General features: G+C 43.0%; 1 protein-coding gene across 1 annotated transcript in view; it reads left to right on the top strand.

Annotated features, from left to right (window-relative positions):
* Nucleotides 1-15,925, top strand: part of LOC143928081 (coagulation factor XIII B chain-like) — a 96,643-nt gene extending 80,718 nt beyond the window's left edge. The window contains exons 9-10 of the mRNA XM_077452696.1: nucleotides 11,290-11,490; nucleotides 13,367-15,925. Of these exons, the coding sequence (XP_077308822.1) occupies nucleotides 11,290-11,490; nucleotides 13,367-13,587 (422 nt within the window). The 3' untranslated portion in view covers nucleotides 13,588-15,925. The remainder of the gene's footprint in view (nucleotides 1-11,289; nucleotides 11,491-13,366) is intronic.
* The last annotated feature ends 8,782 nt before the right edge of the window (nucleotides 15,926-24,707 follow it).

The raw sequence follows: 24,707 nt of genomic DNA, 5'->3' as shown, positions 1-24,707 counted from the left end.
GGAGGAGTCGACTTCAACGACCAAATGATGGAACCATATCTGGTCTCAAGACGGACATATCATTGGTACAAAAAAGTAGTAATTTATTTTTTTCAATTGGCCATTTACAATTCATATGTAATTTACAGCAACGCCACCCAAAACCCCAAACGTTTCTTTGGCTACCAGGAGGAAGTTTTCACAGCCCTTTTATTCCCAAACGGCCCACCAGAAAATATCCGATCAGACGTTGTAAGTCGACTCTCCGAGCGCCACTTTCCGGATAAAATTCCCCCCACACCAGCAGGCAAAAGACGCCAAAAAAGATGTAAGGCGTGTACCAAAGCAGGAGTCAGAAAAGACACATCTTATTATTGTGCACAATGTCCTTCCCAACCAGGCCTCTGTATAGGCGACTGTTTTCGGCGTTACCATACTTCAATAAATTTTTAGTGAAGTATGGTAAACATAATCCTCAGTTCCTGCCTTCATACACCTTCACACCCCTTATGCCACTGCCTGCTCTGTAACGGACCCTGGCTTGTTATTTGACCACTCTTATGCCTGCCGATTCTGTACATACCGCTGCCTGATCTGGAACTGACCCTGGACTGTTATTCGACCATGCTTCTGCCTAACGATTCTGTACATACCTCTGCCTCATCTGGAACTGACCCTGGACTGTTATTCGACCATGCTTCTGTCTAACGATTCTGTATATATCTCTGCCTGATCTGGAACTGACCTTGGACTGTTTGACCACGATATTTGCCTGCCTCTTGGACTGATCTTGTATTCTGCAACTGGACTAGTGGGATTCAACACGGGGTCTCACATATGTGAGGGGCTCCAGTATAGTTTTTCTGGAAGAAGAAAACAATTTTCTTTGTTTTCTTATTCCTAGATTAGGGTCTGGAGACTCGGAGGCTTCAAAGAGATTTGGGAGGGAGAAGCCTCTACCCCTATCCCCATTCTGTCCTGAACGAGGCTCTACTTTTGTCTGCTGCCTGTAGGACTTACTGCCATCATGCCGCACTGACCACACCACAAGGACCTGCCTACTACCAGGACCAATATTTTTGGCACTGCTGATATCTCTGCACTAACCCTGGACTGTAATATGGACAGTATCCCTGCCTGCTGCCTGAAAAACTGTGTTCGCTGTTGCTGACCAAGTCCCTGCCTGCTGCCTGGACCAGTGATATCCTCCTGTGGACAACTGCGCTTCTAAAACCACAGGTAATCTTTTCTTTACCCTTTGCTCAGCATAATGTATTTGGGGGTGTAATTCTTGGTATGTGCAGGCTATGTGTCCCTGGAACGCCGACGGTGTTTCTTGCATGTTGCGCCTCTGTATTTGGTCAGGCTGTGTAAAAGTCTCACACATGTGGTATCGTTATACTCAGGAGGAGTAGTAGAACGTATTTTGGGGTGTTATTTTTGCTATGTAAATGCTATGCGTTGGAAATATCTTATAAACGGACAACTTTGTGTAAAAAAAAATGCGTTTTCATTTTTTTCCACATTTTCCGAAAACTTCTGGAAAAAAATGAACCATTGAAAAGACTCATTATGCCTCATAGATTATACGTTGGGGTGTTAGCTTTCCAAAATGGGGTCATTTTCTGGACGTTTCCATTGCCCTGGTGTTCCAGGGCCTTCAAAACTGTAATAGGTGGTTGAGAAATGAAATGTGTAATTTATGCTCCTAGAATGCCTGAAGGTGCTACTTCAAAATTAGGCCTCTGTATGTGGTCAGGCTGTGTAAAAGTCTCACACATTTGGTATCGTTATACTCAGGAGGAGTAGTAGAACGTATTTTGGGGTGTTATTTTTGCTATGTAAATGCTATGCGTTGGAAATATCTTATAAACGGACAACTTTGTGTAAAAAAAAATGCGTTTTCATTTTTTTCCACATTTTCCGAAAACTTCTGGAAAAAAATGAACCATTGAAAAGACTCATTATGCCTCATAGATTATACGTTGGGGTGTTAGCTTTCCAAAATGGGGTCATTTTCTGGACGTTTCCATTGCCCTGGTGTTCCAGGGCCTTCAAAACTGTAATAGGTGATTGAGAAATGAAATGTGTAATTTATGCTCTTAGAATGCCTGAAGGTGCTACTTCAAAATTAGGCCTCTGTATGTGGTCAGGCTGTGTAAAAGTCTCACACATTTGGTATCGTTATACTCAGGAGGAGTAGTAGAACGTATTTTGGGGTGTTATTTTTGCTATGTAAATGCTATGCGTTGGAAATATCTTATAAACGGACAACTTTGTGTAAAAAAAAATGCGTTTTCATTTTTTTCCACATTTTCCGAAAACTTCTGGAAAAAAATGAACCATTGAAAAGACTCATTATGCCTCATAGATTATACGTTGGGGTGTTAGCTTTCCAAAATTGGGTCATTTTCTGGACGTTTCCATTGCCCTGGTGTTCCAGGGCCTTCAAAACTGTAATAGGTGATTGAGAAATGAAATGTGTAATTTATGCTCTTAGAATGCCTGAAGGTGCTACTTCAAAATTAGGCCTCTGTATGTGGTCAGGCTGTGTAAAAGTCTCACACATTTAGTATCGTTATACTCAGGAGGAGTAGTAGAACGTATTTTGGGGTGTTATTTTTGCTATGTAAATGCTATGCGTTGGAAATATCTTATAAACGGACAACTTTGTGTAAAAAAAAATGCGTTTTCATTTTTTTCCACATTTTCCGAAAACTTCTGGAAAAAAATGAACCATTGAAAAGACTCATTATGCCTCATAGATTATACGTTGGGGTGTTAGCTTTCCAAAATGGGGTCATTTTCTGGACGTTTCCATTGCCCTGGTGTTCCAGGGCCTTCAAAACTGTAATAGGTGGTTGAGAAATGAAATGTGTAATTTATGCTCCTAGAATGCCTGAAGGTGCTACTTCAAAATTAGGCCTCTGTATGTGGTCAGGCTGTGTAAAAGTCTCACACATTTGGTATCGTTATACTCAGGAGGAGTAGTAGAACGTATTTTGGGGTGTTATTTGTGGTATGCACATTCCGTGTGGGAGAAATAAGCTATTACAATGAAAATTTTGTGAAAAAAAAAAAAAAATAAAAAAAAATCGTAATTTTGCAAAGAATTATGGGAAAAAATGACAACTTAAAATAACTAACCATGCCTCTTACTAAATACATTGGAATGTCTACTTTCCAAAAAGGGGTCATTTGGGGGGCATTTGTACTTTCCTGGCTTGTTAGGGTCTCAAGAATGGAGATAGGCCTTAGTACATCAGATGTGATCTTTTTTTGCAAATCTTTATGATTTGCACCATAGCTTGTAGACTCTATAAATTTCACACAGATCATATAATATGCAAAAATTTGGGTTATTTTTACCAAAGATGTGTAGTAGTATAAATTGTGGCCAAAATTTATGAAGAAAAATTGCTAATTTGCTAAATTTTGTCACAGAAACGAAGAAAAATTCATTTTTTTTCAAAATTTTCGGTCTTTTTTCATTTATAGCGCAGAAAATAAAAAACCGAGAGGTGATCAAATACCACCAAAAGAAAGCTCTATTGGTATGAAGAAAAGGACAAAAAAATCATTTGGTTACAGTGTTGCATGACTGAGTAATTGTCATTCAAAATGTGAGAGCACTGAAAGCTGAAAATTGGTCTGGGACTGAGGGGGGTTTAAGTGCCCAGTAAGCAAGTGGTTAATCACCGTTGGGGTTTACATTTTTTTGCTATAAATGAAAAAAGATTAAAAATTCAAATACGTTTTTTTTTACAATTTGTGTTATAACATTTTGCAAATAAATAATCTTTCTTTGTATCTTTAGGCTAAAATGTATTTTGCTACAATTATTTGGTAAGAAATAACCCAAATCGGTGTATATTATTTTGTCTGTGTGAAAGTTATAAACTATGGTACATACAGTATATGTGAAAACTGATTAATCCTGATGTATTGACTGCTTCAATTCACGTGGTCCTAAAATACAAGTACAGCACAAATACCCACCAAATAACCCATTTTTGTAAAGTAGACAGTCCAAGGCATTTAATAAGAGGTACAATTAAAGTGATATTTTTAATGGTTTTGCAGAAAGCAGCCCCGATCCTCCTCTTCTCGGGTCCCCGACCAGCGCTCCTGGCCTCTCCCTCCTGCCAAGTTCCCTCATAGCAAGCAGATTTCTATGGGGTCACCTAAGCAGGATCGCTCCCGATCTGTTGCTCTTTGTGTCCATTCACACATGGAGCGCAGCTCAGCCCCACTCCTGCTCTCTCCTCATTGGCTCACTGGCTTTAATTGACAGTAGTGGGAGCCAAGGGCTCCTGCTGCTGTCTCAGCCAATGAGGAGGAAGTGGCCTCGGAGAGCCGCTGGTCTCATGCACATCGATGTGTTGAGATGGTGTTCAGGTAAGTATTAGGGTGGGCCTGCTGTACACAAAATAATTTTTACCTTCATGCAAATAATTCCTTTTTACAAAATTTTCCCAAAATAATTTTTCTACTATTTTTTTTAACATCCTATCACCAGAGCAGTGAACTGTTACCATAGTACTGGTCTGGGGGGATAATCAGGACTTTTTATTTACACTATGATTGCTTCAATGGCACTATGGCTGTATAAGCATTATTATTGGCCACAGCTATCACACGGTACAAGGTCACTGTAATTGGCCCTGTACTGTATTGGCCAACAGCTTTCATCTTGTAATTTATTTTGAGCATGCGTGGCACTTTGTGCGTTGGAATTGTGTACACATGATCGGAATTTAAATTATAGGATTTTGTTGTCGGAAAATTTTAGATCCAGAACTCAAACTTTGTGTGTCGGAAATTCAGATGAAAAAAAAGTCAGATGGAGCCCACAAGCAATCGGAATTTCTGACAACACAGTCTGAGTGCACATTTTCCATTGGAAAGTCTGACCGCGTGCATTGGCGTACTAACTAGGGGGCGGGGGCGCGGACCGCCCCAGGTGCCACACATTAGGGGGGTGTCAGGCGGCTCCCCTGTATGAAACAGTGAGAGTGGGACAGGCTTGGTAGTGCAGCCGATGTGACATGCTGAGCAGGGAGACCTCAGGCAGACTGACCCATTATCACAATGCTCTCACTCTCTGTTAAATTCTAACAGCCAAGTGAGTGAGTACAACTCCCCCCCTCCCTCCACAGAGATGGAAGAGTCTGCATTGGCTCTGCCCCCTCTCTCCCCTGCGTGTCCCATCCATGCTCCGTGCAGTGCAGTCTGTGTGCTGAGCTGTGCTGCGTCTGAAAGGAATGTGGGGGCGGGGACATTTAAACAGTGTGAGGAAGAACATCCAAGTAAGTTATCACTGTCCCTGTGCCCAGACTCTGCCCTCTCTCTCCCAAATCTCATTCACTCCCCCTCTTTCCTCTGTTGTCCTCCAGAGTCTTTCCATCATGTTCCCATCATGTTCCTTTACCAGGGTTTACACTAGTGTGTTCATAGACATTACATGTGATTCGCACCAAATTGCTGTGCAAATCACATGTAATGTCTGTGCGATGCAAATTCAGTCATACAAACTCACAGACTCACTCACTCCCACAGACTTCTATTAGGTTACACATTTTTGCACCATTTTCTGAAAGCGCACCAAATGTCCTCTATGCTGAATCTTTCAGAAAACACAGTAAAATTACACAAGCTAATAGACGTCTGTGGGACTGCAGCTAAAAATTAGGATTATATGCAGAAAAACTGCATATACCTCAGCACTGCGACAAACTCCAGGGCACCAGTGTAAACCCAAAGGCTTCAGGGTGCTGTGTAATGTAAAGGGGCCCTGAGGTGCAGGGGGTTGTGTAATATAAAGGGGTCCTGAGGTGCAGGGGGTTGTGTAATGTAAAGGGGTCCTGAGGAGCAGGGAGCTGTGTAATGTAAGGGGGCCCACAGGTGCAGGGTGCTGTGTAATGTAAAGGGGTCCAGGAGGTGCAGAGGGTTTTGTAATGTAAAGGTGTCCTGAGGTACAGGGTGTTGTGTAATGTAAAGGGGTCTAGAGGTGCAGGATGCTGTGTAATGTAAAGGTGCCCTGAGGTTCACGGGGTTGTGTAATGTAAAGGGGTCTAGAGGAGCAGGGGGTTGTGTAATGTAAATGGGTCCAGAGGTGCAGAGGGTTGTATAATGTAAAGGGGTCCTGAGGTTCACCGGTTCTGTAATGTAAAGGGGTCCAGAGGTGTGTAATGTAAAGGGATCCAGAAGTGCGGGGGCCTGTGCAATGTAAAGGGGCCCAGTTGTGGAGAGGGGGTACAAAGTAGTGACAAAGAGATATTGGGGGATGCAGAGGTATGCAGGGGACACAGTGCGGTGTTTATACCTTTTAAAGTGAGAGGGGGTGCCAGATATAGGAGTCGCCCCGGGTGCCGAATGCTCTAGGTACGCCCCTGACCGTACAGGGCATTAGAGTACACCAGAGGTCGAACTGCTTTATTTTTAGAAACACACTGAATTTATACAGCAAACCATCAGATAAGGGCTATTCCCATTATCTCAGACAAAGGTCACCTTAGGCAGTAGAGCTAATCCTATTATCATAACAATGACCACCTTAGACAGTCTGTTACCCCCATAGGAACACCTTATGCATAAGAAGCCAAAAGCAATTACTCTGGATAACTTAAGGACACATTAAAATGCAGAGTTCTCCAGGAAATGGTTCCCCTGCAGCCCAAAGTCTGTGACAGCCCAGTACCACCTGATCACTGTGACCAATTACAGAGATCACAGTAGTAAACAATGATGTCATGAATGACAGTCTTGTTTACTACTGGTATGACTGTGATTGGTCACAGTCATCACATGGTACCAGGGCCAATCACAGCGACCCTGTACCCTGTTCCATGATTGGACACAGTGGTTGAAGATAGCTCTGCTGTGCACCCCTTATGCCGTATACACACACAACCGCTTTTTCCATCAGAATAAACTCAGATAGTCTTTCCGATGGAGTTTCTATCTGCTTTTGTGTAAGATATACATGTAAAGAAAAAGATAGAGATACGATAATTATTTAAAGATACCCTGTCTCTAGAAAAAATGTTAAAACTGCTGCAGGTATAAAGTGTGGACCATTGAAGATGCCTGTATATACTTGCAACAGGGGAGGGCTGCCAGCCTTAGGCCTGGGAAGCAAGTCCAGTCAAGTGGCCCATTGACACCTTGTCGACCAGCCGCAGTCAATATACGGCTGCAGATTGGCTCCTCTGCTAAGCGGCATGATGCCGGAGCCGATGCATGTGGCAGCAATATCCGCTGGCAAATGACGATCGCTCCTGAGAAAGCCAGTCAATGTAAACAGACAGATGCCCGTTCTGACAGGGGAGTTATGCCACGTACACACGACCGGTTTTTCCGTCAGAATAAACTCTGACGGTCTTTCTGACGGAGTTCTGCTGAAACGGACTTGCCTACACAAGGTCACACCAAAGTCTGTTCGTTTAGAACGCGATGATGTACGACGGGACTAGAAAAATTAAGTTCAATAGCTAGTTGCCAATAGTTGCCCTTGTGTCGTTTTTGGCTCGGACGGAATAGCATACAGACGAATGGTTTTCCTGATAGGAATTGATTACTTCAGAAATATTTAAAACATGTTCTATTTCTAGGTCCATCAGAATTTTTGAAAAAAAAGTCTGATGAAGCCCACACACGATCGGAATATCCAATGAAATGATTTTGTCTGACCTTTTCTGCCGGAAAGTCCAGTTGTGTGTATGCGGCATGAGTGTGCACAAAGCACCCGTTTGGAAAGTCTTGCCCATTCAACCCTGTCGTATATGTAGAGTTGCTGGAAAGAAATTGGTTTAAAGTATTTCAAGATATTTCCAAGCGTTAATTTGTCACAAACTGTTGTGTTTGGCTTATGTGATGCTATTAAAATAAGGAATGGTAATACTACTGGGAACTAAACCACACCGTGACTGAACATGTAGGCAGGTAAGTTCATAGTACCCTTAGCAGTGGCCTGCCTAGCATATCTGGCATCTGGGACTGATCATTATACACATCATCCACAACATCCTATCATACACAACACATACATACACAACACACATATACCACGATACTTCTACCTACACACTCAGGAGTGCATAATACACATTTCATTGTGCAGAATACAGCCACAAATAATCCCCTCCTTTGAGTACACCCCCCCCCCCCCCCAAGCCGATATCCCACACAGTGCATATGTCAACTAAAAGCCCCAATCGTCTAACAGTACAGATCTTCCCCCACACACCTGAGTTCCCCCTCCCACCCCACGACCCCCAGTACAGACCCCCCAAGTACAAACCCACCTTCCCTCCTCATCCCTCAGTTCAGACACCCCCCCCCCCCCTCGCTCAGTGCAGAACATTTTCTCAGTGTTACCCATTAGTACAGCCCCCCCCCCCTTCCAGCTTAGAAAGTCAGTACTGACTCCCCTTGCACTATCATTAGATCAACGCAAATGAACATACATGGAACAACATTTGTCCAGTGCCTGCTGAACCATCTGAATTTCAATCCTGTATGGTCAGCTTTATCCCTCAACACAGAACTTGCGCTCAGCCTAATCTCAGCCCAGCCCCCTGGTACAGACACCTCCCCAGTACAGATCCCCTCTAAGCATAAAACCCCCCAGTACAGACCCCACTAGTACATACCCCTTTCCCAGCCTAACCACTCAGTACATCAGATTCCCTGATGAAGTCACATGACTGGTGACGATACACGTAGGAACGCTATTGGAGAGTGAGGACACCGGAAGTGACGTCCGGAGTACGAGCGCGGTGCTCGTTCGGTTTTTAAACTGTACATTTTATGGCTTTTAAATGTGAGTACCCAGGACTTTGCTTACTGAATAAATAGAAACTATAATTACTTACTTCACTATTGGAGTGTTCCCCTTTCTTTCTTTTATGATAACTGCATATGCATGGTGACTGAGTGTCCAGAGAAAACTACTTATTGAGCCTATACCAGCGGATAGCAAGAGTTTGTTTATTGGAATGCTGTTTACCTTACAGCAGTAAGGTTAGGTAGTTATTGCACCTAGTGTGTGAACACAAGATTCACAGGAGCACCGGTGGAACCAGTCCCTTTTGTTTGGTCATGCAGCTTATTGATTTATTTGGCACTGGATGGACTCACATTTTGCATGACTATATATAACCGTTGCTTGATGTGATACTTTAGAGCACATTCTGGATGTGCGTTTGGATTTTGATCATCATTTTTGCACTGTATGCACTTTGATTAAGATACTCTGGATGTTACTGCACTTTACTCAATTGTATTATTAAGTTTTTACAAGTCTTATCCTTTTATATTCTGTGTATATTTTTTTATTTTTATTTTATTTTTATTCTAATACTTTATTATATTATAATATTTTTTATTTTATTTTTATTATTATTTTTTTTCCTACCTCTATTTATTCATTGATTTTGGATTTCACTTTAGTCTGTTATTTTTATTTTTAGTTTAATTTTCAATTATGCCACACGCTGTTTCACTTCAACTGAATCTTTTTTGATTATTGATTCTGCACATAGCACTCGATTGGATACTGTTAGCACTGGGCTAGGTGTACAGCCTGATTTATTTCACCTGAGTGGATATACACACTGTCTGAGTCTATTAAGGCACGTAGTTTATTTATATACCATTTATTGACACTTAGGCACTGCAGCTAGTTTATTTAGCTATATTGTTAATATTTCTTTTGCTCATTTGGAGCACAACACCAACTACTAACCTACAACCACTCAGTACAGACCCACCCAGTACAGCCTCACAGTACAGACCTCCCCAGTACAGAACACCATACACAGCGTAACTCCTCAGTACATCACCCCTTATACAGTTCCCCCTCCCAGGCTAACCCTCCAGTACAGGCCCCCCTTCCTGCCTACACCCTCAGTACAGACCTACCCCTGCCAGCCTAACCCCTAGGTAAACACCCCCCTCCCAGTCAAATCCATTAGTACAGACACCAGTACAGACACCTCCTTCAGTACAGACACCTCTCCCAGCTTTAACCTCTTAGCAAAGCATAGCCCCTCCGGTACAGACAGTCCCGGTGCATCCGCCGTACAGACCCAATCAGTACAGACATCAGCCCACTACAGACTCCCTCTTACAGCCAAACTCCTTAGTAAGGACAGCCACCATTATAGACCTCCCTCAGTACAGGCACCCCTCACTGCAGACAACCCCTAGTACAGACCCTCCTCAGTAAAGACACCCTCCAGTACAGATCCCCCTCAGTATTGAAAACCCCAGTACAACCCCTTACTTGGCTCTGAACTGCTGCTGTCAGACAGGCAGGATTATAGTTCTGCATACTAGAACTACAGCACCACTTATGTCTGTCTACCAGACATAAGTGGTGCTGTTGGCCTACCGGATGGCCAGCACCTACAGAGTGACAATACCTGGTGCAGACCGCACCTGCTGCACCCCCTAAATACACGACTGACCCTTAGCAGGCTTACAAACTTATGTCCAGGTTATGTAAGAGGCTTCTGGCTAGGGCCTTTTTTTCTTATACAAAGAATGCATATAACTATTGGTGATTAAAGTGGTTGTAAACTCTCTCTCACAACTTTGTCCCATGTAAATCAGCATAAAAAACCCTAATGAACGCTGCTTGTATATATCTCCTTACTTGCTTAGTATTGTTGTAATCCTTTTTGTTCTTTAGAATGGCGTCACTGAGCATGCCCAGATCTCCCCTGATTTATGGCACACTCTCTATGTGCTTATCTATCTGTTGTCAGGACTTCCTATGACGCACCTCTGAAATCCCAGGAGGCTGCAGTATCATTCAGAGCTTCCTCCTACACACCATGTGACCATGTGACATCACATGCAGTGTAAACCTGGCCATTACTGCAGTCTTATCAGTTGAAGCTGATAAGACTGACAAAGGCAAACATTAGACAGTCGGCACACGTAAATACTATGAAATAAAACATGTCAGCTATGAACAGGGAAGCAGGGCTGCCATAGAAATGTTGGATTGAGAAGGAGGCTTGGATAACAGTACAGGAAGTGCTCAATGTAAGGGCAGAAATACACTCCACTGTGGACTCAGGAAACAATACTTAAGATGGTGCTGCCTAACCCCTGGAAACAAGTTTTTTTAAGTTTCTTTAAACAGTAAGTAATATGCGATTTGGGCTGGATTACAGTGGCTATAGTTTGATAATTACTTATTATAATGGACTAAATGAAAAGAAGCATCAGAGTGGGAGAGTTTACTTCCTCTTTGATTTCCCATAAAATTATTATGCATTTTTTTGTTTTTATTTACAGGCTCAGACTCTTGTCAACTTTCTGAAGAAAAAATCATCCAAAATAACATATTATTACCAAGGAGTGCTTCCCACCGTAAAGTTTTCAAAAGTGGCGAGATAATCCTAGTCAGGTGTAAGCCTGGATATTTCTCTATATCGCCTCCTTTGCAACTGAAATGTCTGGATAGAAAACTGACCTATCCGAAATGCACACATGAACGTAAGTATACCACTTACTTTCAAATATAAAATACAGTTGCTTTGTCTTGAAACCTGTAACAGCAAAAAAAAAAGAGTAATAAAGCAATATCAAAATTGCATTAAGTCAGAAAAAGTTACATACATGTGTCAGTACACAACCAAAAGCTTTTTTATTGCATTCTAGGAAAACAAAAAATTAAACAGTTTACAAACAGCAAGTATCATCAAGTTACACGTATGAATAATGTACATGAGTCCGAATTGGAGCAAACAGTATACTGAGTGTGTGGCTGATAATTATCCAGCATGAATAGGCCTTATGCCGCGTACACACGAGCGGAATGTCCGACAGAAAAAGTCAGACGGAAGCTTTTCATCATACATTCCAATTGTGTGTATGCCTCATCAGACTTTTTTTTTCAAAAATTCTGACGGACCTAGAAATAGAACATGTTTCCCACTGAACCAATTCCTATTGGAAAAAATGCTTGTCTGTTTGCTGTTCTGATGGACCAAAAACGATGCATGCTCTGAAGCAAGTATGAGACAGAAGCTATTGGCTACTGCCGATTGAACTTCCTTTTCTAGTCCCGTCGTATGTACTGCACGTCACCGCGTTCTTGAGGATCAGACTTTGGTGTGATCGCGTGTACGCAAGACAGTTTCAGTGGAATTCCGTCGGAACCCCGTCGGAAAAACCTTCAGAGTTTATTCCGACTGGAAAACCAGTCGTGTGTACAGGGCATTAGTCTTTTATTACCTCATGTTAAACTTACATTTCCTAATTGTACAAACTACAGGAAAAACATTTTTTTGGACAGGGTGGAGAGGGATTATAGTCACTGTCCAGCTTGTTCGGTACTGCGCTCTGCTGAAAGCACTCAGCTAGGCACTTTTATGCAATGTGGGAGTCAGCTGCAGGGCTATGGTGCACCTGTTTGCTGTAACTCTTCTCATAAAAACTCCTTAGCAAGTGTATAGACCTGAGGGGCCTAGAACTGTGGAAGTGGCATGTTTCCTGAATCCTGTCTCTTCATCTCCTAAGTGTCTGTGTGGAAACCGCAGGATTTCTAATACCTCAGCTTAGGTGAGTCAGGGTTTTGGCCTTGTGTGTAAGGGGTCTTGTATTTACTTTTTTTTTTACTCTACGGGATTAATGTTCCAGTCAAGACACTATTTGTCACATGACCAGGCTTCGGCAAAGACAATATTCATTGCAGGGATGGAGGAAGAAAGAGGAGCTGAGCCATAACTAAAATTGGCACTCTTGTAGTCCTTTGTTGTGGCTACATGGGCTCTTTGGCCTTCCTACTCCTACAGAGGCTCACTATGCATACACATGGCAATTCCTGGAGACCTTGTTGTCTGCCATCTCCTCACCTTTACATCATTCTCAGTGATCTTCTGAGTGTACTCTTTTACTTCCTTTTGCCCTACAGTGACTTGATCACAAATAGTGTTAACCTTTTAATGCTCCAGTGGCAGTTTGTGGGTACCCCTTGTGGACAATACCTCACTTGTTTACCTAGTTTGGTGGGAGCCTTCTCAACTTATGTTTCCCTAATGATGCTGGGGTAAGTACTGCAGCAGTCTCCCTAAGGAATGTAATGCATATATTTTATTTTGCCCTGGCATACACTTGAAGGTTTCAACAAAACATTCATTGAAGGATGAAGGTCTCCTTCACATCCATGTGTTTTCCTGTACACACATAGGTGTGAATTGGCCCTTTACAGCAAAGGGAGACTTTGTTGCAACACAGTAAAGCACGAATGTTTGGGCTAGTATTTTGTAAATGATAGAAAACCTCTGAAAACTGTTCATATATTACAATTGTCATGACTGGAATGGTATTTAACATGACCATGAATCTCCAAAATGTGCTTGCTTTGTAGAACCTTGCCGAATATCTCAAGAGAAAATGGATGAGAACTTTTTGGAGCTTACTACAATTGATGACAATAAAGTTTATTTTGAGGATGGAGCCAATATTCACTTTGCATGCAAATCAGGATATTCCACTGAATCTGATCTCATCGGATTATGTTTTAAGCAGGATATTTTATATCCTCTGTGTCATAAAACAGTTACTGTAAGTAGCATTGCTGCAACATAATGGAAGAAGCCAATTTTGATAAAGAACAGTTCTAGGAACAACACTATTTATAGCTAAATTGACTCTTTTACATATGGTATTTCCACTACAATTTTTGAGGAGCAATGGTTCCTTCTGTAAGAGTCGCTACTTCAAAAGGTTCACGTGTATATTAGATAAAATCAGTTTCAGATTAGTTTAAATTGCCACATACCTCCCAACTTTCTGAGACAAGAAAATGAACAGTTTTAGGAAACGTTATATAAGTAAAAGATCTACCACACCCCCATATATGAAAATAAAAATAAAAAGAACAAAGAATCATTTTTTAAATCCACCATTTTTTTCATTGCTACTTATCCTTTTTACTGACTGAATTATTTTAAATAGATGTCTACACATTAGAGAAGAAAAAGGATAATTAAAAAGGAAAGAGGGACAGAGGGATTCGGTTCTAAAAGAAGGGCCATCGCACCAAATGATGAATTCATTCAGCATTCTTGTGTAGCTATCCCTCCTTCTCTACACATTATTGTTGGATGATCTGAGCCAACTAAAGAAACCCTGCACCTCCTGGGCTTCTACCCTTCTGGCAGTAGATGGTTGATGATGTGTAGATAGAAACTGCTCAAGGAAAATGGGAACTGTGAGAGTTTTCAGGCTTGAATACATGGAGAGCACAAGAAGGCCTCGTCACTTTGGGGATCCTTACTTATAGACAAAAGGGTCGCTGGTTCGAATCCCAACCATGACACTACCTGCCTGGAGTTTGCATGTTCTCCCTGTGCCTGAGTGGGTTTCCTCCAAGTACTCTGGTTTCCTCCCACACTCCAAAGACATGCTGGTAGGTTAATTGGCTTCTGTCCAAGATTGGCCCTAGTATATGAATGGGGACCTTGTATTGTGGGCTCCTTGAGGGTAGGGACCAATGTGAGTGTGCAATGTACAAAATACAGGGATAGGGACAATTGTAGACACTCACTCAGGTTGAACTGGATGGACTGGTGTTTATTCAACCTTACTAACTATGTAACTATGTATCTAATTGGGGTATTATCATTTGGCTCCAAACAGTGGCCGGTCTGTGTGAATGGCTCACAGAAGTAAAGTAAGCCCTTCCTGAGCGATACAAAGAAGTTGTCATTGCTGACTTTCTACTCTGCAAATGCTAGCTGCCTGGTCATTTCAATGACCATCTAGCTTCAATACTTAGGGTCACAGACCCAAAACAGGTAAGTAGATAAGAACTGTCAATGTTATTTTGAATTTCTTGACCTGCATATCGATTCTGATTCAGTGACGCAGAAAGTATTGAAGCCAGAGTATCAGCACAGCAGCCGGACAACTAGCATTGCCAAGAGATTAGCATTGGGTGCTTTCATGTTTCTTATTTTTATTTTTTCCAGTTAGAACAGTTTACATAAACAGACTTCAGATGTTTTCTGCCTGAAGTTCTGCTTTTAGTAAAATATATATCTTGCCCTCTGTTACAATTATTTTTTTATATTTAAGATTGAAGAGGAGAGGAATTAGAAATGCAATGTACACACCAGCAAGCATTATAGACAAATATCATACAACCATACTACAATAATACAAAGATTTACAACAATGACAATTGCATACCAAAATTACTCCAAATGCAATCCACAAGTATTTCATGGTTTATTAATATTAACATGGTGGAGAAAAGGTGGCGAGAGTAAAGAGAGGGGCAAGGACTCTATGCAACTATGAAATCATGTGAGACCTAAGGGAGAGAACCAACACACAGCATTTAGTAAAAATTGTTATTGTCAACCACAGTAAGCAAGTGACTTTAAAGTGCTACTGTCAGTAAATCAATCCAAGGTGTCCAAGTTAAATAAAATCTTATGGAAAATAACTTTTAGAGTATGTTTCTTATATCCTCATGTTACAACTTTCACCTAACCCTAAGCAGCTGGCATTTAAAGTGAAAAAAAAATCACCCAATAAAGTGTGTAGTTGTAAAATATACCATGCTAAATGCAAATAAATCAGTCCTATAGTGTATATAATTTAAAGCACTAGATGGTATTTATGCAAATAAATGTATTTACAGTATTTGCATTTAGTGTGGCATATTTTACAAATACACATTTTAGAGTATACTTTATTTCTTCTTGCTGCATAAGCTTTTTTACAGACTGAAAAAAAAGAAAAAGGAAGACACTGATATTTTTAATTAGCTTGCTGCTCCAGTGAGCTACAATGCTACCAATGGGCCAGTTAGGCAAAAGTCTCAACAAATAGAAAACAAGGACTTTCCAGCTCAGCTTTAAATGGAAAAATACTGTGAGCCATATTTGTTCTATTGAAAATAAAAATCATAAAACAATTCAGCAATTGTGTTTTTTTATGTAAAGTAATATTTTACACAAATTGAAAGGGCTGTAAGGGCTGGGACAGTGATAATAATGGGGAATTTTAACTACCTGGAAATTGACTGGAGTAATGGAACTGCAGGAGCAGTTAAAGGGCAAAAATGTATTAACCTTTTAAAAGACAAATTTATGGTAAAGTTCATAGAGGACCTGACTAGGAATGATGCTCTGCTGGACCTGGCAATCTCAAACCATGCAAAGCTTATTACTAATGTTCATTTAAAAAAACATCTGGGTAGCAGTGACCATAACATGATTTCATTTAATGGTAGCTGTAAACATATTGGCATTGATGAACACAGAACAGAAATGGGAATTCTTCAAAAAGACTTTGCAAAGACATGGGAAAATACAGTGAATTCCGATGGGAAAGAAGTTAAAAAAGCTAAAAATAAAACCTATGTGGCTCACGGCCAAAGTTAAAACGCTATAGATAATCAGAAAAGAGGTTTTAAACAATATAAAAATGAAGGTACACAATCATTGTTTAAATGTGTCAGAAACCATTAATTAGACCGAGACAGAAGTACAATTAAATCACACTTGTTTATTAATAAAAATAAAAAGGTAAAAAGAGTAAGCGTATTCAAAGCATAGCCAGAGTCCAGTAACCGGATCCATTAGTCAGCCAGTCCAGAGTTCAATAACCAGATCAGGTAATCAGCCAGGCCAGAAGTCAGGGATCCAAGTGGAGCAACAGCAAGCAGGATAAGGAGCCAGAAGGGATGTCAGCAATCCAGTCTTAAAACAGAACCACAGGAGATGGTTTCTTGTGATGTGATCAAGGCGAAGGCAGAGGGGAATTCAGCTGGACAGCTTTAAGTAGGCAGGTCAGATGAGCTGGATAAGGAACAGCTGGTAACTGTGGAGAGAGATGAGAGCTGGCAATTAGCTGACAGCAGAGTAGCCAGCCCAGAGAAGGAAGGGCTAAGCCAGCCCTGGCAAAATGTTACAAAGAGTATAACAGAATATGTAAAAAGGAAATCAAGGCTGCAAAAATTTCAAAATGAAGGCCAGAGTGCAAAAGATAGTAGGCCAAGCCCCCAAAAATTCTTCAAATATATTAACCACTTAACGACCGCGCCATAGCCAAATTACATCTACAGCGCGGCTCGATAACTCTGGGGCACGCACCCGTAAATATCCGTGACCGCAGGGATTTGTAGTGCCCATAGCGCTGATATGTGACAATTGCAGCTTCATCCAGCCATCCATCTGTACTAAGCAATACTTATCCATCCATGCTCAGCAATACTCATCCATCCATGCTCATCCATCCTCAGCAATACTCATCCATCCATGCTCATCCATCCTCAGCAATACTCATCCATCCATCCATACTCAGCAATACTCATCCTTTCATCCTCAGCATCCATCCATCCATGCTCAGCCATCCCAACCACCACATCCATACTGAGCCATAACCAGTCATACCCAGCAATACTGAGCCATACTCAGCCGTACCCAGCCATACTCAGCAATAATCAGCCATACCCAGCCATACCCAGCAAAACTCTGACATTCTCAGCAATACTCAGCCGTACCCAGCCATACCCAGCCATCCCATCCATACCCAGCCATACGCAGCCATACTCAGCCATAAACAGCCATTCCCAGCCATACTAATTCATGCTCAGTCATCCCATCCATCCTCAGCAATACTCATCCATCCATCCATACTCAGCAATACTCATCCTTTCATCCTCAGCAATACTCATCCATCCATCCATGCTCAGCCATCCCATCCACCACATCCATACTGAGCCATAACCAGTCATACCCAGCAATACTGAGCCATACTCAGCCGTACCCAGCCATACTCAGCAATAATCAGCCATACCCAGCAAAACTCTGCCATACTCAGCAATACTCAGCCGTACCCAGCCATCCCATCCATACCCAGCCATACACAGCCATACTCAGCCATAACCAGCCATTCCCAGCCATACTCATTCATTCTCAGTCATCCCATCCATACTCAGCCATCCCCATCCATGGGTCATCCATCCCCATTCATGCTCATCCACGCCACATCAGTTCTCATCCATGCCACAAATCCTTGCCACATCCATGCCACTACATTGCCCCACAACAGTGTAATAGGTAGATTATGCCCCTAGAACACCTGATGGTGCTCCCTGCATGTTGGGCCTCTCTATGTGGCCAGGCTGTGTAAAAGTCTTCCACATGTGGTATTGCCATACTCAGGAGTAGGAGAATCTATTTTGGGGTGTCATTTTTTGGAAGGAACATGCTATGTGTTAGAAATATTGTATAAATGGACAACTTTGTGTAAAAAAAAAAAAAAAATGCGTTTTGATTTTCTTTACACATTTTCCAAAAACTTCTAGAAAAAAAAGACTTATTATGCCTCATAGATTAACCCTTTCATGACTAAGCCTATTTTTGACATTTAGTGTTTACAAGTTAAAATCCGTATTTTTTTGCTAGAAAATTACTTACAACCCCAAACATTCTATATATTTTTTTAGTAGAGAATCTAAAAAATAAAATGGCGATTGTTGCAATATTTTATGTCACACGGTATTTGTGCAGTGGTGTTTTAAATGCAACTTTTTGGGAAAAGGGACAATTTCATGAATTTAAAAAAAATGAAACAGTAAAGTTAGCCCAATTTTTTGTATAATGTGAAGGATAATGTTACGCCGAGTAAATAGATACCAAACATGTCCCACTTTATAATTGCATGCATTTGTGGAATGAAGGCAAACTATGGTACCTACAAATCTCCATATGCGATGTTTAATTTTTTTTTTACAGTTACCAGGTTAGAGTTACAGAGGAGGTCTAGTGCTAGAATTATTGTTCTCACTCTGATGATCACGGCAATACATCACATGTGTGATTTGAACACTGTTTACATATGCGGGCGCGACTTCTTTATGCGTTTCTTTGCTGCGCGAACGCGCGGCGATGGGGCGTTTAAAAAAAAAAAATTCTTATTTACTTTATTTATTTTAAAATTAATAAATAGTTTTTTTTTTTTTTTTTTTTTATATTCTGATCACTTTTATTGCTGTTACAAGGAATGTAAACATCCCTTGTGACAGTAATAGGTGTCTAAAAGACCCCAAATCCCTCCTTTGCACTTCAAAGTATTCAGATCGCTGTTTTCGGTGATTCTGAATACTGTATATTTATTTTAAAACTGGCGTCATTGGCAGTTGAGTAAATGGGAAGTGACGTCATGACGACGCTTCCGTGTGTACAATCAGGAGACTGGAATGAAGCCACTTGCTGTTGTCTCCGTCCGTTTGCAAGTAGGGGATGTTTGTAAGTTGGATGTTTGAAAGTAGGGCCTGCCCTAGATGCTCTGCAGAAATTTGCGCCTAAGGTGTTGGTGTTGCCACAACATTGTAAGCCCTCAAAGTGACTCTTGGTGAGCGCTGGAGCGCCCTGCTGTGAACGATTATATCAAGAATTGTAATTACATGCCATTGTTGAACAGTGGTAGAAAAATTGACCTTTGGTGGTTGTGGTGCTGGTGCCACAACACTATAAGTCCTCACAGTTACTCTGGGTGGGCACAGGAACGGGCCCTCCTCTGAAATATTATATCAAGAATTGTAATGACATGTCCCTGTTAAACAGGGGCAGAAAAATTGTACTGGTGCTGGTGCCACGACACTGCAACCTCTCCCATATACTCTAGTTTTAGTGCAGGAATCAGCCCTGCCGCAAAGCATTGCATCAAAAATTGTAATTAAACACCCCTGTTAAACAGGCACAGAAAAAATTGGGTGTTAGGCACTGGTGCTGGTACCACGACACTACAACCTCTCCCATATACTCTAGTTTTAGCGCAGGAATTAGCCCTGCTGAAAAGCATTGCATCAAAAATTGTAATTAAACGCCCCTGTTAAACAGGGGCAGAAAAATTGGGCTGATGGCATCACCCAGAACCAAAAATGTTCTTCCAACATATCAGCGGAGGAGGAAGAGGATAGACAATCAACATAACAGGACAGTCACTCAGCATCAGCATAGGCAGTCTTGAAGGGATGTGATATTTAAAAAAAAATTATTCGGTTACATCAGCTTCAGGTGCTTGGTAGCTGTGGGTGATCCAAGACTGATTCATCTTGATGAAGGTCAGTCGATCAACTGATTCTCCTTGATCCGAAGAATACGAGGATCCTTCCGCAGGCTTTGCAGGATCAGGGAGGCCATGCAGCGTAGGTTAGCTGAGGCATTCGGTCCGGAGTCCTCTGGGTCACTAAGGACAACATGATCCGTAGCTACCTCCTCCCAGCCACGTACAAGTCCACGGGTTTCTTGGCACTGTAAATCATCCCTACAAGACTGCTGCTGATGCTGAGTGCCAGCCTCCACCTCCTTGCTGACACAATCATCCTCCTCCTCCTCCTCATCCTCTTCCTGTGTGATGGGTGGCACAGCAGGAACACTGTCTGGATAAAGGGGGCCTTGAGAGGCAAGGAAGTCATCCTCTTCCTGCCTCTGTTCTGCCTCAAGTGCCCTGTCCATTATTCCACACAGCGTATGCTTTAAGAGGTGGACAAGAGGTACAGTGTCACTGATGCATGCACTGTCACTGCTCACCATCCTTCTGGCCTCCTCAAACAGTGCATGCATCCCTGATCATGCCCCACTGGCGTGGTGAGAAAAAAACCGAGCTCCCCTGACCCTGTCCTGGTGCCGTAGTCGCATAGGTACTCATTGATGGCCCTCTGCTGCGTGTGCAGCCACTGCAGCATGGCCAACGTTGAGTTCCACCTGGTGGGCATGTCACATATAAGGCGGTGCTTGGGCAGGTTCAACTCCTTTTGGAGCTCAGCCAGCCGAGCACAGGCATTAAATGATCGGCGGAAATGCACACAGACTTTCCTGGCCTGCTTCAGGACATCCTGTAAGCCCGGGCACCTTCCCAAGAACCGCTGCAGCACCAGGTTAAGGATGTGAGCCACACAGGGCACATGGGTCAGTTGTCCCTGTCGGAGGGCGGAGAGGAGGTTGGTGCCATTGTCGCAAACCACCATTCCTGGCTTAAGCTGGCATGGCGTCAACCACCTCTCGGCCTGCCCCTGCAGAGCTGACAAAACATCCGCCCCAGTGTGGCTCCTGTCCCCCAAACAAACCAGCGCAAGCGTGGCATGGCATCGTTATGCCTGCATACTTGCATAGCCCCTGGAATGCCTACGGAGCACCGCTGGTTCTGATGACAGAGCACTGAAAGAGGCCATGGAGGAAGAAGAAGAGGAGGGGGTGGAGGAGAGTGTCACAACCAATAGTAGCATTTTGGAGGCGTGGTGGCGGAACAACCTCCAACACTACTGCACCTTGTCCTGCATCCTTCCCAGCTGCCAGAAGAGTGACCCAATGGGCCATGAAAGACAGGTAACGTCCATGTCCATACCTGCTGGACCAAAAGTCAGCGGTAATATGCACCTTACCGCTGGCCGCCCTGTCCAGCGAGGCAAGGACATTGCCTTCCACATGCCGGTAGAGAGCCAGAATCGCCTTCCGTGAGAAAAAGTGGCGTTTGGGGATCTGCCACTGAGGAACCGCACATTGTACAAACTCACGGAAGGGGGCCGAGTCTACCAACTGAAAAGGCAGCAGTTGAAGTGCTAGCAATTTAGCCAAGCTAGCATTCAACTGCTGGGCATGTGGATGGCTGGGAGTGAACTTCTTTCACCGGTCCAGCAGCTGGGGCAGGGACATTTGCCTGCTATAATCGGACGTGGGTGTACTGCTAGCAGAGTGCCCGGAAGCACTTGGCTGTGACACACCTAATTCTACACCTTCATTCCTCTCAGAGCAGGTTTCAGAGAGGACTGAAGGTCTAGTGGGGTTGGAGATCCCAGCTGATGAGGAGCAAGGAGAGGTCCGCTTTGTTCTTTGGTGTGGGACTTTGAGGTACGCTTGCCAACGAGCTGCATGGCAGGTCAACATATGTCTGGTCAAGCATGTGGTGCCCAAGCGGCTGATGTTTTGGCCACGCGAGATACGCTTGAGACATATGTTGCAAATAGCAGCGGTGAGATCTGATGCACTCGTCTCAAAAAAGGTTCACAACAAAGAACTTTTAGAATAACGCACAGGCGGAGCTCTGCGGTGTGATTCAGTCGGTGTGCTGCCCCTAAGCTGGCCCCCGGAGGGCATCCTGCCTCATTGGACATGTGCCTCCTCCTCTCTCCTACCAGGCACCCATGTGGAGTCAGTGCCCTCATCATCCCCTCCCTCTTCATCGCTGGAGCAAACCTGGCAGTATGCTGCAGCTTGTGGAACATGACTGCCAGATTGTTGTCCTTCTTGAGCATCCCTTCTCTCTGCATTCACGCTACTGCCTTCCTCTAGCTGAGTATCATCATCAGAGCCTACAAAACACTGGGCATCCTCCTGGAGCATGTAACCAACATTGTGCTCAAAGAGTTCAGGAGACTCCTCAGGAGGACGTGGTGGGTCTATGGAAGGAGTCACTGATGATGACATTGAGAGGAGGGAAGACGATGCGCTGGCAGCTGCTTTGCTAGTACCCTGAGCCTGGGTGAGAGAGGATAAGGAGGATGAAGAGGGCATGGTCATCCACTCTACCAAGTCATTGGCATGTTGCGGCTCAACATGTCCAGCTGCCGAAAAGAAGGACAAGCTGGTCCCATGGCCACGTGCTGATGATGACGATGCACTGCGTCCATGACCAGCACTGTTGTCTCTAGACACAGAGCCTGCTTGCCCTCTTTTATCGGCTCGCACCTGTCTGCCTCTCCTTGCTGGCCTTCCAGACATGGTAATGGCCTGAAGGGAGTTGGGAAAACCAGCAATTGGGTAGTGTATATTGTGCTGGAGGCACACACAACTTTCATTAACTCCTGCAGATGGCAGATGGCTCAAATAGAGAAGAGCTATGTAGGTGGATATAGCGGTGTATACTGGGTTGAGAGCACGCAGACAGCATGCACAATCTCCTACCACTGACTGCAAACTCTATTTAAAACGAGCAAGATAGTTAGCTATATAGGTGGATATAGCGGTGTATACTGGGTGCAGAGCACGCAGACAGCACGCACAATCTCCTAACACTGACTGCAAGCTCTATTTAAAGCGAGCAAGATAGTTAGCTATATAGGTGGATATAGCAGTGTATACTGGGTTCAGAGCGCGCAGACAGCACGCACAATCTCCTACCACTGACTGCAAGCTCTATTTAAAATGAGCAAGATAGTTAGCTATATAGGTGGATATAGCGGTGTATACTGCGGTCAGGGCACGCAGACAACAACCACTACAGAAGAGCAAGAATGAAAAATCGGCCGATAACGATCGGTGTATACTGTGTTGAAGGTACACCTACTAACTGCTACAGACGCCAACACACTACACAAGGCCGCCGCGCTGACGGCCTTATATAGTGTGGGGCGTGTACTACACAGCCTGAGCTATGATTGGCCACAGGCATCCTGCCTGTGGCCAATCATGGCTCTCCTCGCTGCCGGCGCTGTGATTGGCCAAGCATGCGGGGTCACAGTGCATGCTTGGCCAATCATGAGCCAGCAATGCACTGCAATGGCGCGGTGCATTGTGGGCCGTGAGCGCCACACGAATTTGGCGCGAACGGCCCGTAACGTTCGGAATTCACCGAATGGGCGAACAGCCGATGTTCGAGTCGAACGTATGTTCGACTGGAACACGAAGCTCATCCCTAGTGTTGAGTGTCACCTCTCCCTTAAGAAATGCACTCACCAATAGAACATGCCTTGCACTCTCATGCTCAGCAATATCACTTATCGAATGACTCCAAAGGTGTTCTTTAAACAAATTGCAATCCACATGTAAAGATAAAAAGTGCTTCCAATAGTGAAGTATAGTAAAACTGTTTATTAAAACAGCACACAAAATCTTCAATTATTGCACTTACATCCTTTACATCAAACAAAGGCACTTCAACATCAACTTTCCAAAGTGGGTAGCTCGCAGAGGTAACGCAATGTAGTGCGATCTCGGCGGACCTGGGAACAACTTATAAGTCTCACCCTCCACTTCGCTCGCTCTCCTATCCACTCCACTCTTCTCCACTCCAAAAACACTTCACACTCAACGCTCCTAATGGTTGCCGTGAGACATGTTTCGTCAATGTGACTTAATCATTGGACCATACTCAGGAGGAGTAGTAGAATGGGTTTTGGGGTGTAATTTGTGTTATGTATATGCTGTGCATGAGAAATAACCTGCAAATATAACAATTTTGTGAAAAAAAAAGAAAAAAGAAAAAAAAAATCTTGATTTTTCAAAGAATTGTGGGAAAAAAATGACAGCTTCAAAAAACTCACCATGCCTCTTACTAAATACCTTGGAATGTCTCCTTTCCATAAAGGGGTCATTTGCAGGGTATTTGTACTTTCCTGGCTTGTTAGGGTCTCAAGAAATGAGATAGGCCATCAGTGCATCAGGTGTGATCAATTTTCAGAGATTGGCACCATAGCTTGTGGACTCTATAACGTTCACAAAGACCAAATAATATACACCGATTTGGGTTATTTTTTACCAAAGATATGTAGCAGTATACATTTTGGCCAAAATATATCAAGGAAAATTACTAAGTTGCAAAATTGTATAACAGAAACTAAGAAAAATCAATTTTTTTTTTACAGAATTTTCAGTCTTTTTTCCTTTATAGCGCAAAAATTTAAAAACCCATCGGTGATTAAAAACCACCAAAAGAGAGCTATTTGAGTGAAAAAAAGACAAACATTTTAT

Source organism: Lithobates pipiens, unplaced genomic scaffold (genome assembly GCF_037356315.1).
Source record: "Lithobates pipiens isolate NorthernLeopardFrog02 unplaced genomic scaffold, aLitPip1_a1.2 Scaffold_23, whole genome shotgun sequence".
Taxonomy (NCBI): Eukaryota; Metazoa; Chordata; class Amphibia; order Anura; family Ranidae; genus Lithobates; species Lithobates pipiens.
Note: the sequence above shows the minus strand (reverse complement) of the source record. Positions and strands in the feature narration are given on the sequence as shown.